This window comes from Notolabrus celidotus, chromosome 12, assembly GCF_009762535.1.
Source record: "Notolabrus celidotus isolate fNotCel1 chromosome 12, fNotCel1.pri, whole genome shotgun sequence".
Taxonomy (NCBI): domain Eukaryota; kingdom Metazoa; phylum Chordata; class Actinopteri; order Labriformes; family Labridae; genus Notolabrus; species Notolabrus celidotus.
In genome coordinates, this window is record NC_048283.1 from 23,741,110 (window position 1) to 23,756,052 (window position 14,943).

The 14,943-nt window shown below is 41.1% G+C and overlaps 1 protein-coding gene across 7 annotated transcripts in view; it reads right to left on the minus strand.

Moving 5' to 3' along the window:
• The window catches only part of adgrb1a (adhesion G protein-coupled receptor B1a), a 177,298-nt gene that overhangs the window by 57,565 nt on the left and 104,790 nt on the right, over window positions 1-14,943 (minus strand). For all 7 annotated transcript variants that reach the window (XM_034698288.1, XM_034698289.1, XM_034698287.1 and 4 more), the window contains 4 exons: window positions 12,832-12,975; window positions 6,441-6,516; window positions 2,065-2,167; window positions 1,905-1,948 (listed from right to left, as the gene is read on the minus strand). In XM_034698288.1, the coding sequence (XP_034554179.1) occupies window positions 1,905-1,948; window positions 2,065-2,167; window positions 6,441-6,516; window positions 12,832-12,975 (367 nt within the window). The remainder of the gene's footprint in view (window positions 1-1,904; window positions 1,949-2,064; window positions 2,168-6,440; window positions 6,517-12,831; window positions 12,976-14,943) is intronic.

Here is a 14,943-nt window from a genome sequence, read left to right on the forward strand (position 1 = left end):
AAGTAGTATGGGAGGTAGAGCCTTCAGCTATCAGGCACCTCTCCTTTGGAATCATCTACCAGTCAGGGTCAAGGAGGCAGACACCCTCTCTACTTTTAAGAGTAGTCTTCAAACTTTCCTTTTTGATAAAGCTTATAGTTAGAGTTAGTTATGCTGCTATAGGCTTACACTGCTGGGGGAACTGACACACTTGGATCCTATCTCTCCTCTCTCTCTCCTCTGTCTGCCTGTCACTTACTTTAACTCTTTCTGTCCCACTAAAGTCACTAACCGTAGACCCTTCTGGAGTCCCTGAGCTCCCTTGTCTCATAGGTTCCTCTGGATCTCTGCTGCTGTGGATGTGCCAGACTCCAGCTGCTACAACTACTACTATCCGTCTCACCACTATCATCTCTCTCTCTTCATCTCCCTCTATCCCTCTCTCCAACACGGTCTCAGCAGATGTGTGTCTAACATGAGTCTGGTCCTGCTGGAGGTTTCTGCCTGTTAAAGGAAGTTTGTCCTTGCCACTGTAACTTGCTAAATGCTGCAAAGTGCTCTGCTCATGGTGGATTAAGATGAGATCAGACTGAGTCCTGTCTGTAAGATGGGACTGGATCTTATCCTGTCTTGATGTTGGGTCTTTGTTAATAATATAACATGGAGTACAGTCTAGACCTGCTCTGTTTGGAAAGAGTCTTCAGATAATGTTTGTTGGGGTTTGGCCTCTATATAAATAAAGATTGATTGACTTTCCACCTGCAGCACGCTGATCTGTTGTTCAGGTCTGCAGGCTTCAAAGAGAGTGACTCCGACAGCAACGACGACACTATTGTGGACACAAGAGGACACCATGAACTCATCACTCTGTCACATTAACATCTCTCCAGTTTCTCTGTATTTAGTCACTTCCCCAAATCGACTCTGTCTGTGTTTCATTCTCCATCTCACTCCAGTCTTTATGTGCCAAGTCAAACATCTCTAATCCCCTCACTGTGGCCATGAACGGTCTGATCCTCTGTAGCACAAGTGTATGCACCCATCTAAATGCAAATATCCAAACCTGCATTGCAATAAGGCTGCAAAATATTTCCCTCCTTCCCTTCTTTCCTTTCTCTTGTTGACATGCTCGCACTATTTTCCCGTCTTAAACAAATCGGGCTCTTAAGTGAGAGACTGAAATGAGCAGTGCTTGAATCTGGTCATAGAAGCAGTGAAAGTGAACTGCTCAACATGCATTTTTACCACTCCTCCACGCTGTCATGGTTCCCAGTCCGTCTCTCTCTTCACAGACATTGAGCTGCACTCGCTTGCACACGATGTGTGTGCGTTCGCAGGGTGGCAGAGTGAAGCTATGAGCGACACTTTTAATTTTCCACATGCTGCGTCAGTGTCGTAGCGGTGATAGTGTGAGTTAGCATTTTTTTTTTACTGACAGGAGCTGCAGAGACGTCCAACACACTCAGCACATTTCCCCGAGGAGGAGTGCTCTGACTATGCAGAGATAAAAAAAAACATCTGCCTGGAAGTTTAAAACTAATCTTATAACTGCTATAACTACTCTTGTTTATTTGAGTACACACAGCAGCATTGTGCGTCTAGCAGAGTGCAGTTCAATAATTAAAGATGGGATCTGGACCGCTCAGCTCAGCTTCCTAGAAAGATAGCGTGTGACTGGTTGTCTTTGGGGAGAGGTGAACTTCTATGAGACGATTTAACCCTCAGAACTCTACAACAGATGCTGAACGTGGTGTTTTGTTTATTGTTATGTCCTCTCTTTGATTATTTCCATATGCATCATATCTGTGCAGCTTGAGCTAAGAGATTGTGAGTGTCTAAACTGTTCTGATTGATGGTGACAGTGTGAACTGTCCCTTCCATCCCCTTGCATAAGTTGCATGCCAACAACATAAAAAGCATCTCACCTGTCGCTCTCATCCCAGGATATGCAGGTCTGGTTGGTGGTGCCCTGTTAGATGGGAAAGAGATGAAAAGGCACAACAAACATAAAAAGAAACACTGCTTAAACGTAATAATAATAATAATGATAATATTATCAGATTATGTTAGCTTTGTGTGACTCACGTTATACAGGTGAGAGAACTCGACTATAACAGGAGCAGAGAGGGAGGCAGGGGTGGGCTTGATGGTCACTGACAACACTTTGGAGTTCAGCACCGTGCTGTTTCTGGAGAAGGGAAGCAAAAATCATTAGTGGATAATCTGTTCACAGCTACAGTAGTGATGTAAAATAAACATTAGCATCAGCTTACTATTATAAAGCTTACATTTCTGCATGTTTTCATCATCTTAGTTCAGGACTGATATTTTCCAACGGCACAAAATAAGTACAGCTGCAGCAGATTTGCAGGTGAATATGCATAACCTGAATATTGGATGCAAAAAATTTTATACTTCTTGGTGCACATCCAGCAGAAATAACTTCATGTTGGGGCTAATGTTGAATGCAAAGTGATGCAAAGATTGTGGCTCAAAGCAGGGGAATAAAGCCTGTTTTAAAACAGAGTGTTTTTTGGAGTAGAGGAGACTTGCTGAGATGTGTCGCTGCCATTGACCTTAATTCAGTAAAAGCACACCAATCACAACAGAGGAAGTTTAAACACCACCAGAACCAGGCCCTCCAGGATTTTGCTAGTTGAAACTGTCTGTTCCTGAAGCCCTGTTTTGAAGCCGAGTGTCGGCAGGTGCCATATTGGAAATAATTGACACAACCTAACTTCATGCGATCTAGTTTGAGGTAAAGAGGCGGGCCTATAGCCTCCTCGCTAACAGCTACAGTGTTCCTAACTGTCAATCAAGTCAGCCACGTCCTTATTTGGGCAAAACTTGACGTTTCATATCTTCAAAAATAACGAGTTATATTAAAGTATGTGCTGATAGAGAAATTAGCTATTCAGACCTAAAAAAAATTTAACCAGGCTATAAACATGTTTATTTCTGCTGTAAAGGTTGTATTCTTTGAATGGGTGTGTCTGTGGTTTCTGGTGTTTCTACAGCCAGCCTCTAGTGGACGCTCGATGAACTGCAGTTTATAGCACTTCCGCATGGGCTTCATATTTTAAGACGGGAGGTCGCTGCTTGGTTGAAACCTTAAGCGCCTGCAGTGGTTGAAAAGTTTCCATGCAGATTGCACTGCTTTGAGGATTTCTTTTTGAATCTGTGTCACTAACTGTTAATGCTTACATCTACTGGCTGAGCGAGCCGTTTGTCTTCTGACATCACCTCAATCAGTCGATTAGCTTTCATCACAGAAACATGGATATATAATAAAAAAGACATCAAATACTGGATTTACTGTTAAGGACTCACTCCAAAAAACACAACATCGTTTGAAGATGAGGTTCAGCCTCATTCGAAAAGCTCAGCTGCTTTACAATAAAACAATGGACTCTCCAGTTGTTGTTTGGACATGGCCTCAGATTCTGACGATGTGGATGTAACTTCCAGCAAGGATGACTACTGTTTGCAGAATGAAAGGCTGCAGCTGTGTCTACATCTTGTATACCATGTATAAAAATGAAACATAATTGTACTGAAGGGTCTAGAGGTCACTTTACATCTTCAGAAATGTGCCGTACATTGTTTTTCAAAAGCTTAAGATGTTTTCTTGTATTCTATTTGAAATCCTTCCTGCCTGTTTGGTATGCATTGCATTTTTTTTTGCTTCTCATCGGTACTATCAATCATGTGGAATGAGACAATCTGAAAAAGTAAAAGAAATGAGGACAAAAGCTTCCACTCGGCCAAACATGCTCAACAGCCCATGCTCCTCACACCATCAGTGTATCCTCTCTGCACAATCACCCTCTCACCACTCCAAAACACAATCAGTCAACTTAAATGTTTTTGTCATCCAGTCTCTTGCCTCAAACTCGTCTCCTCATTTCCTTGAGGGCAGGAATCAAACGCAGAAAAGGAGAAGAGGAGCTGAGCAATATGGAGAGCAGCAGTAATCCAAAGATTCAGAACAAACATGTGGGAGGACTGAAAAGAGCGAGCGTCTGCTTCATTTCCCTGTTTCCGTATTGTACCGGTTCGTTCTGTGCTTTCAGCGTATTATCATAATGGAGAGCTCCTCAGTGCTCAACCACAGCCGACGACAACAGGCACACAAACACTCCTCGCTACACAGCGACACATATACTGCTGTGTTAAAATGTATGTTAATCATCATGAGAGCAGCAGCAGCAACTTCCTCAAAGAAATCCTTTTACTCACGGAGATAAAAGACATACATGAGGCCACCCACTGCTGCTGCTGCTGCAAATCCTCGCTCCTATTTAACTGGAAACATCCTCTGCAGCCCGGATGATGTAAAAAGCCTTGGCAACAAAATGCTTTCAATATGTGGCAGCTTTATTCATTTAAATCATTCCAACATTTCAGAATCATTACTGCTTTATAGAATCTATACGCCTGGTTATTTAAAGTATGAGCTACTTTTATCAACACGATCACCAGAGTTATTCTCCGTGAAGTAAAGATATACTTTTTAAAGAATCCCCCTCGTGCAGCTCAGTGATGCCGCCTTTGAGTTGACTTATAGGGACTTTGCTTGACTTGATTTTTACAGCAACTTTCAGCACTTCATGATTGATTGACAAACTGGAAACACAATGTCAGGTGGACGGCAGCCTTTCCCATCTTATATTGAATAATGTCAGATATGAGAATGCTGAAAGTGCTTCCAGAGGCATTTCCATCTTTACCCATTTATAACACTAACTGGAAATTAAAAATTCCATGAAAGGTCCAGGTCTCATTAACATCTGTAAATTGGTTTTGGTTAGTTTGTTAAAAGGCTCTAAAACCAATCTATTTCAGACGGAAGTTTATTTTTGCAGAAGTTTCAACTAATATACTATTTTGGTCAAACTCCCAAATCTTCATAGTTGTTGTACTTTTTTTCAAAACGACAACCAAACGAACAATATGCATTGAAAGCTCTGGAAACAGTTTGTAAGAAGACCTTAAAGCCACTGTGAGGAACTTTTAGCTAATGTGGATTTTGGCGCCCCCTGTGGACAGTTGGTACATCACAAATCTTTGTCAATTTTGTCCAGTACATGTGTAGGCAGTGATTTTTTTTAAATCTTAGAAGTAGAAATGTTAAAATGTCTGTTCAGTCGAGGTAACTCTCGTCATAGATTTAACCATCTATTGCCGAATGGAAATACACCTATGCTTGGTGCTATAGGCTCGGCTTTACCGCCAAAGCAGCCTGCTTTGCTTCCAGGGAGTGCATTGCAAAATCTCCTGCAAGAGTTAAACAGACATTTAGACTAAACAGGAGGATGGAGGAGGCAACGTTAACCAACAGCAACAAAGTGTGGGCAGCAAAGGTGTTATGGGGATTCACAAGACGGAGGACGTGTCCAAATAGACCGCCTTATCGTTAAAATGAGCTGTGATCGGTTGTGTGGGCTTGGAAACAATGATTCAAGGCGCATGACTTCCATGTTCTGCATTTTTTGCATTGTGCTGTTATCACTATGCAGCAATGGTTTCAATACCATTTTAATCTGAATATAAAACAGATATTTTTCACTGGAATACATCTGAAAGGAGTGGGATCATGTTATATTCAGGGTTTAATCATTAAAGGTCAATATTCATTAGAACAGAAGGCGCCATGTATCTGCAAACTGAGGCTAAATGTGACTCACAACTAGAGAACCAGGGGGATGAAAGATGGAGAGACACGGTGAACAGAGTACAAAAGTAAGACAAGTTAATGGATGACTGACGGTGAGTTATGGTGCAAAAATATCTGTCCAAAAGCAGAGAAATAAGATGTCACAGAGGTTAATGTCCGAGGATGGCAAGTCCCAAAAGATCACCTTAAAATGATCGTGTATGAGCCGTCATCCATCAAATAGACTGCAGGTTATTCTCACAGTTATGGTATTACATTACTGTTACAGTAGTTTTATTCTAAATGTGTTTAAAACAACATTTACCTCATTTAATACATCGTGGTTGTTTCAGCATTCTCAATTAAAGCAGTTTCTTTGTAAAAAAAAAGATTTGGTCTTTTAAAAGGGGCGGTCTTATATTCAGGGTAGTCTTATATTTGGGGCAGTATGGCTTTTAGTATTTCAGCAGGTGATCTGGTTTGCTTTTGTAAGTCATGAAGAGACATCAGTGTTAATTTCACTGTCTTATAACGAGTCCCAAACTCCTCAAAGGTGATTTAAATTCAGATAGTTTATCAAAAGGGATTTTGCAATGCTCCTGCACAGTTTTCAAAGCACTTTTCTAAAAACGTATCCTAGGATATAAAGAAAATTTCACTCTGTGACAGTCCTGTTCCTTCATATTTATACTCTTGTACATATTTAGTGAATTACCTAACCATGCTTGGGTTAAATGCAGCTTGTGTAGTTTCATGATTAGAGGAAAACCTCCAGCTGGAGTTGTACAGCAGCGAGCGGTCTTACCTCTGCAAGTTCAGAATGCTGCCAAGGTTTCTGTACAGAACGATGCCCGTCACAAACGTGGAGGACTCATCTGTATCTGTATGAGGACAGAAAGAGAGGAACACACACACAGAGAAGAGAGGTCAGAGTCAGATTTGACAGGAGGAGTGTTTGGAGGAGGGACACTGAATGGTTCAGTCTCTGGTCTGCAATGAAGGAGAATACAGGTCAACCAGACTGCCTTGACTCCTGCAGCGCCCCCCAAGAGCTCTTTACACTCCAACTGGCCTACATGACTAGTCAGCTATAAACACGGTCTATTACACTACTTTACTCTCTCTCTCTCTCTCTCTCTCTCTCCCTCTCCCTCTCCCTCTCTCTCTCTCTCTCTCTCTCTCTCTCTCTCTCTCTCTTACACACACACACACACACACACACACACACACACACACACACACACACACACAAACACACACACGTTCACACAGAGATGCATGCACAGACATCTGACACTGCTAATTTTCTGTAATCTCTATGGAGGCAAATTGTAGCATCAGAGCCTAACACTGTCCTGACCCTGGGAAAGAAAACAAACAAATAAAAGGCTGATTTTCACTAAACATACTTTAGCAGTGGACAAACAAATTTAGCTTTGGATTAAAGTCTCTGAACATGCTTACAAAAATGCTGTCAGCGGCTTCCAGTGCCCCCAAACAAGACAAAAAAGAAGCTCCGGACAATACAATCACTACAGTTTCCATCCTTGTTTTTAGTTTGATTATGACTTGAATTTTTTGTCACTCTGCATCACCATCTGTAGCCCTTTTTTTAGAAGATAAGTACAGTGCATCTATGGTTAAACTGCAGGGATGATTAAGAGTTTGCAAACAGAATGCACGGCTCAGGAATGATTCATGAGCTCAGTCCTGCAGCACTCACAGAAGTACAGATATTGATCTGTACATGTCTCCGTGTGGCTGCAGCCCGCCGTGTGTGAGCCCCTCTGCTACATTTAGGGGATAACAAAGTAGTGCCAGCACTGGAAGACATTTGTCAAAACTTGACTGCTGGACAACATGAAGGCACAGACAGGCCCGGGGCGAGGGGAGGCCTTCTCTTTCCGGCTGCAGTGTCAAAGATGAAAAACACACACAGCTCCATCTGGGCCATGTGAAGACATCCAGCTCTTCTGCTCCAGCTCACTACATGGCAGCCTGAGAGCAAGCTGAGCTGTGCCAGGCAGCAGGCAGAGGCTGTAGCTCCCAGGCAACAGCTGAGCTCCCATGGGCATCAAGGGAGAACCGAACAAGATGTGTGTGTGAGTGAGAGTGTGTGTGTGTGTGTGTGTGAGGGGGGTGAAGTATTATGTGTCCTGCTCATCCACTCTTTGGCTGGCCTATCCAATATGCTCAGCCAGATTGTCTGTGCCCAACAAGAGTGAGCCTGGAGGGACTCAAACCAGTGATTCAATAAGTCATGTGTCTGTGTGCAGGAGCTGGAAAAGTTCAGAGCTGGGTTTCTGTCTCTATACGTTTATTTTTCTGATGTATGCTCGGAGTTTGTAAGCTGCAAACGCATAATGTGAAAGCTTGTCGCTCATACGTAATGAGCAGGCCAAACCAAACATCCTGTGCCAAACAGAAACTCTGAGACACATTCTCTGGCTCAGTCTAATTCCTGCTCCAAACTTCTCACTTTGCAGGGAGGGCCAGCCATACTTCAGCACTTCAGCACCAGTCAGTGTTGAGAGGAAGTGGACCAGAAAACCCGAGAGTGCACTTGTTCTTACCTAATACACTCCATTACCTCCGAACTGCAGCACACATGCCATGAACGGAGTAAACATCATACAAATTTAACTCCTCTCTGTCGGAGAGCATTTTGATCATGGCTGAAAGTTTTGCTGTGTTTTTGTTCGGCTGCCGTTACACGGAGGCCTAAAGCAACATTAAAAAAGTCTGAGCTCAAACTGAAAGAGAGAAAAATATCATGCCAAACTTATCGGACCTGAATCATTTAATCTTTTTAAGGAGAAATCTTCATTTATTTAATTTAACCTTTTCCACTCTGTTTTTATAATCCCAAATCTGAAAAAGTTGGGACACAGTGTTTTAGTTTCATGATGCTCGCAATGTTTTCAAAGGAGGACAAGTCAGGACTGCAGGCATGCCAGTTCAGCACCTGGACTCTTCCACTACCGAGCCATGCTGTTGTAACACGTGCAGAATGTGGTTTGGTGTTGTCTTGCTGAAATATGTAAGGTCTTCCTGAAGACGTCATTGTCTGGATGGCAGCATATGTTGCTCCTAAACCTGTATATATTGTTCAGCATTAATGGAGCCTTCCCAGATGTGGAAGCTACCCATGCAATGGACTCTTATAATTATCATACCATCAGGGACGCTGGCTTTGAGTTGCTGAAACCAAGCTAGGGGATGCCTTTCCTCTTTAGAGACCATGATTTCCAAAAAGAATGTCAGATTTAGATTCATCAGACCACAGGACAGTTTTCTACTTCCCCTCAGTCTATCTTAAACGGGCCCAGGTCCAGTGAAGTCTCCCGTGATTCTGGATCATGTTTGTATATGGTTTCCTCTTAGCATGGTTCAGTTTGAACCTGCATTTGTGGATGCAGTGATGATTGTAGGGAGGTGACTTCCACTACAGAGGCATCTCTGTTTCAAAGGCTTATAGGTTCAAATAAATTGCAAACCATCAAAATCTGTTTTTATCAACAATCAATATAGAGTTCTGACTTTTTTGTTATTGTTATTGTTCATTGTGTATTTATTTATTGCAATTTGTTAAATTAAAATCTATATTTGCATTTCCGATACACATCCCAACATGATTAAAATGTTCACTTGGTCTGGGTTAATGTATTTTATGTCCTTGATCGAGTTTTATGGAAGGTGAATGTTGCTCTGTTGAGTATTTCCACATTGCAAAGAGGAAGTGAATGAAATTTTGCCAGCAGCCCCCTAACTCGTTTTTATTTAATGTTCAGAAGCATCAAAAACAACTCATTCTTCTCTGTTCCTTTGTTGCCTGCAGAGCATGCCATTTGTTTGTTGTTGTTTTTTTCCCATTTTAATAAAAAAAGGCTTATTTCAGAACATGTTTAAAGATGTGAGGAGGAACCGATCAATCAGTGTAAACAAGGCATCAGAGAGCCATTTAATCCTCGTAAGCAGGTCCAAGCTGTGTGCACAAAGAGGGCCGGCTGCTGCTGTGACATTTCCACCGCCGAGACACATCTCCCAGCTGGGGAGGAAATTGTCTCTAATTGCTCCTGATTGGCTCCTGTTGACTCCTGATTAGGAGTGACGGCCTCATTAGCATGTGAGCGGTGCAGGGTTGTCTTTAATGGCCAAAACCATCCAGACTGACAAATAACCCCACAGCTGCAGAAGACTGTGTCCCTGTCACCTGCCTGCAGAGACGGGTCCAGATCAGTCTCTGGTGTTCTTATCACATTCACAACTCATGACCCCAACTTCAAAGCTACACCCATCATCCTCCATTACAGCCTTCAGTGATGTAGCATCATCATTAAATGGAGGGTTCATAAATATTTTGATCTCAAGGAAAAGTTTTAGTTATATCTGTACTTGCACGTCCTGATATTACTCAAGTAGAAAGCAATGTAAACACACTTTAGTTTGCAGGTTACTTCTATTTTGAGAGCCTCAAGTGGAAAATCCTAAACAGTAAGTTACTTCCTTGAATTGAGCATCACATGCTATCGCTACCGGCTAATCCTAGTGGTCATTCGCTTAACATTTGACCTATAATCTTCCAGGAAAACCCAACCATTTATTTTATTTTGGAGGGTTCAATTTGCTCTTGTTTTGCGTCCTACCCTGAATAGCTAAGGCTGCAGTTTCCAACAAGCTTCTCAAGATGCTTCATTTTTACTCTGTGAGGCTATTAAAGCTCCAGTGAGGAACTTCCTGTTTGTGTTGACTTTGGCGCCCCCCTGGCGGACAAAGGGATAACTCTTGTCTTTGCTGATTTTCTCCTGTAGATGTGTAAATTGTGGTTTCTGATGAAAAATCTGAACCCTAAACCATGTTTGATTTAATAAACTTTTAGTGTTTTTGTTTTGGAGGTTTACTGAGACACTAAAACTAAAGTTTGTTTTGATAAACTGACATTTTAAATTTAGATTAAAGGTTTAAAGAGAGCAGCTTTGATTTTACATAAACAGATTTACATACATTAACCCGTGAACTTGATAAACACTTTCATTTATACAGGATATTTAGAGTCCTTCACAAACACTGTTCTATCTATCTATCTATCTATCTATCTATCTATCTATCTATCTATCTATCTATCTATCTATCTATCTATCTATCTATCTATCTATCTATCTATCTATCTATCTATCTATCTTTCTTTCTTTCTTTCTTTCTTTCTTCTCTCCATATTTCTTATCGCCTATACTTCTTTTTTCTTTTGTTGTCTTTCTTTACTTCTTCCCTTTCTTTCTGTCTCTCTTGCTACCCCTTTTAAATTTGTTTCTTTCTTTCTTTTCCTATTTCTCCTTTCTTCCCATCGTTTTCTTTAATTGTTTTTTACTTTCTCTTCTTTTCTCTTCTCTACTTCTGACTTTCTTTGGTTCTTTCTTTTCCTATCTCTGTCTTTTAACTTTCTGTCTTTCTTTCTTTTCTTATTATCCTGCTTTCTTTCAACATTCAAACCCACTTTGAATACTGTTGTGGAAAAAGTAGAGGCTTTTTCTTCATCATTTGTCACTCATGGTCCAACACCAACCTCCTCACAGACCAAATCTTAATTTAGTCCAGATAGATCCTTTCGTCTTTACGCATAAATGAATGAAAATGCTCAAGCTTGTAAATCACTGCCATCATATTATCGAGGAATTCGTGTTTTTTATCAACAACGTGAAAAATAGTTGTCCTCATCGAAGAGGACGTGGCTTTTTGTTGCCCAGCTGCTGAACAGCGGGGGCTGAGAAATGATTTTGTTATTCCTCATCATGTTTCATTTTCAACATTAAATATACCCATCTCTGCGTGCGTTTGTCTGTGCCGTGCTTTGCTTCGCAGATTAATGGCAGTAAACACTGTTTTATAAATCCACTACTGCTGCCTATTTCTGCTCTTTTTGTCTTGGTGGCCCCCTCCCAACCAAATACACACACACACACACACACACACACACACACACACACACACATACACACACACACACACACACACACACACACACACACACAAACACACACGCACGCACATATGCACAGATTGATGTGCACACGTTCTTGAATTGTTGCACAGATTGCAGACAGGCCTGCTGTAATCAGTATTCAAGGAACATGTTTTTGCTCTAAAATATAAATTAATAAATCAACCAAAAGAACATTTTGTCAAATATTTAATTAATTTGGAGCCACAGAACAATCTGTCATTTTCTGTTGTTAAAAACAGCGTCTGCATAGTGTGACTTCTGTGTTATCTCTCAGTGGGATTCATTGTGAGGGTGTCATTTCACGAAGAAGTTAGAACAACCTACACTGAACAGAAATGCCTCGTGGACAAGAACGAAAGAAACCATGCAACATGGAAGAACAAATAATGCTGAAAGCAGACGGAGACTAATCAATAATCGACCTAAGGTTCCTCCAAAATGCTTTTTCACATTGTGAGAGGGACAAGGTTATTGTAAATAAGGCTGGTGGAGTCAAGGAGGTGAGGAGAAAGTGTATAGATGCAGTCAAACAGCATGTAGAGACTGAGGGCTGAGGTATTTTTAGCGGACGTATATCATGGTATCATCTGCACATCGCTTAAATTGAGAGCAAGCAGATACAGAAAATGAAGCACCAAAACAGTGCCCTGGAAGATTCCTAAGGTAAAAGAGGTCTTTCAGGGAAGTCTTAACATTTCCTTGTTGTTTTAAAAGAAACGTATATTCAACTTGCAGCTTGAGTACTGAGTAGAACTACGAAGAGAGACCACATCTCTCCCATGTTAGCTTCTCTACATTGGCTCCCCATAAAACCTATAACAACATTTAAAATCCTTCTTCTGACCTACAAAGCTCTTAATGGTCAGACACCCTTGTATCTTAAAGAGCTCAGAGTTCCCAATTACCCCTCTAGAACGCTATGCTCCCAACATGCAGGCCTGCTCATCGTAACTAAAGTCTCTAAAAGTAGTATGGGAGGTAGAGCCTTCAGCTATCAGGAACCTCTCCTTTGGAATCATCTACCAGTCAGGGTCAAGGAGGCATACACCCTCTCTACTTTTAAGAGCAGGCTTCAAACTTTCCTTTTTGATAAAGTTTATAGTTGGAGCTGGCTCAGGCTTGGACCAGTTCTGAGTCATGCTGCTATAGGCTGAGACTGCCAGAGGAACTGACACACTGGGATCCTATCTCTCACCTGGTTTGCCAGTCGACAGGATGTTCTTGGGGATGGTGACCCGGTCCTCAGAGCTGCGGGCCCAGTCCACCATTCCCCTCCAGCCCTTCATGGGGAAGCTGATGTCTGCGTGACCAAGCACCGGACGCTTGTGGATGCTCAACACTGAAACAGAGAGAAGATGAAACTGAGACTTTCACTCTAACCGCGTAGTTTAATTCCTCTGCTCACGCCCTGAAGGGTCATCTCTTTTCATCCGAGGTGAAACCACATTCGATTTATTAAACTTTTCATGTTTCTCATGTTTTTGTTTTGGAGGTTTACTGAAACACTAAAACCAAAGTTTGTTTTGATAAACTGACATATTTTAAATTCAGATTAAAGGTTTGAAGAGAGCAGCTTTGATTTTACATAAACAGATTTACATACATTAACCTGTGAACCTGATAAACACTTTCATTTAGACAAGATATGTAGAGTCCTTCACAAACAATTTTCCATCCATCTATCAATCCATTTTAATTTCTCTCTTTCTTCCTTCCTCTCCTCTTTTCTTCCACCCTTTTTTCTTTCTTCCCTACTAATTTCTTTTTGAAAAATGTTCTCCTTTCTTTCTTTTTCATTCCTTCTCTTTCCTACTTTCTTTTCTTTTTTCTTTCTTTCTTTTCTATTTCTCTTTCTCTCTCTTTCTTTTCTACCTCTTTTTACTTTCTGTTTTTCTTTCTCTCCATATTTCTCCTTTTTTTTCCTCATTCTTTCTGAGTTTTTGTTCTGTCTTCCTTCCCTCTCTCTTTTTTACCTTTTTTCTTTCTTTCTTTCCTTGACTTTCTTTAATTTTTTCTAACTTTTTCTTCTTTTTTCTCTTCTGACACTATTTTTTCTTTCTTTTACTCTTTTCTTTTTCTACCTCGTTTAACTTTCTGTCTTTTCTTATTTCTCCTTTCCGTCTTTTTCATTCTTCGATTCTGTCTTTTTCTTTCATTGTTTTACTATTGTATCCTTTCTCTCTGTTTTTCCTTCCTCTTTCTTTTTGACACTTTTTTTTCTCTTTTCTTTTTCTCCTTTCTTTCCTTTCTTATTTATTTCTCTTTTTCTTCTTTTCTTTCCTTCTTTCTTTTAACTCTCTTTTTTCCTTGTATTTTCTTCTTTTCTTGCTTTCAACTTTTCCACCTTAGCTCTTTTTCTTTTTTACTTTCTCCGTTTCTTTTTTGTTTGTTCTTGTCTGTCTGTCTGTCTTTCTGTCTGTGTGTGTGTGTGTGTGTGTGTGTGTGTGTGTGTTTGTGTGTGTGTGTGTGTGTGTGTGTGTGTGTGTGTGTGTGCGTGTGTGTGTGTGTGGGCTGAGAGTCAGCAGATGCAAGTGTTTTGAGGGATGTAAAGGAATGCAGATGTTTGTGTTGTTTGTATTGTTGTGACATTTTTAGCTGTGTGGGCTTGTTTACGCCTTGGTGAGTTTCAATCAGTTCATCCAATTTCTCTTTGTTCTTTATTATCGATGTGAACCTGTCCAAGAGCTGCAGATGGAAATAAGTTGGCAGCTAAATTTGGAACATTAATCAGAATTTAAGATTTTTCATAATCAATAAATCGATACATATCACCCTTTAAAAGTATTCAAATAAAACCGCTGTTTCTTTAAAAAGTAACAAATAGGACATAAATCTGGTCTGTGTAGTCAGAGTTGAAGTCTGGTGAATCCCTGCATCCTGTAAAACTTAAATACTTTGATAAGTTGGAGGAGGAAACTCTGATGTAACTGTATGCTGGCAGATGATGGAGGGTTCCTTTGCTTCTGTTGGAGGTGTGGGAGGGAAGAGGAGGTCAGCCGGCCCTGGGGAGGAAACTCTGCTGGTGTGGGCGGCTGTTTGGCTCCAGACAGCGAGGTGGCACGGCTATAAACAGGACCTCTCATCTGGCCTCAATTCCCACGTACTCTCCCTCGACTGAGCTCAAACTCTGCCTGCTTTTTATCTGCGGGTCACAGAGAGCAGCACAGCCTCTGTGATGACTACAGAATATTATTTTTCCCCCCGTTTGAGTAAACAAAGCATTTACACTTCAGTGGGCAGTGGGAGGAGACAGCAGGTGGTTCTGAATGTGGATTTAAATTCCCACGAGAGACATGTAAAGACACTG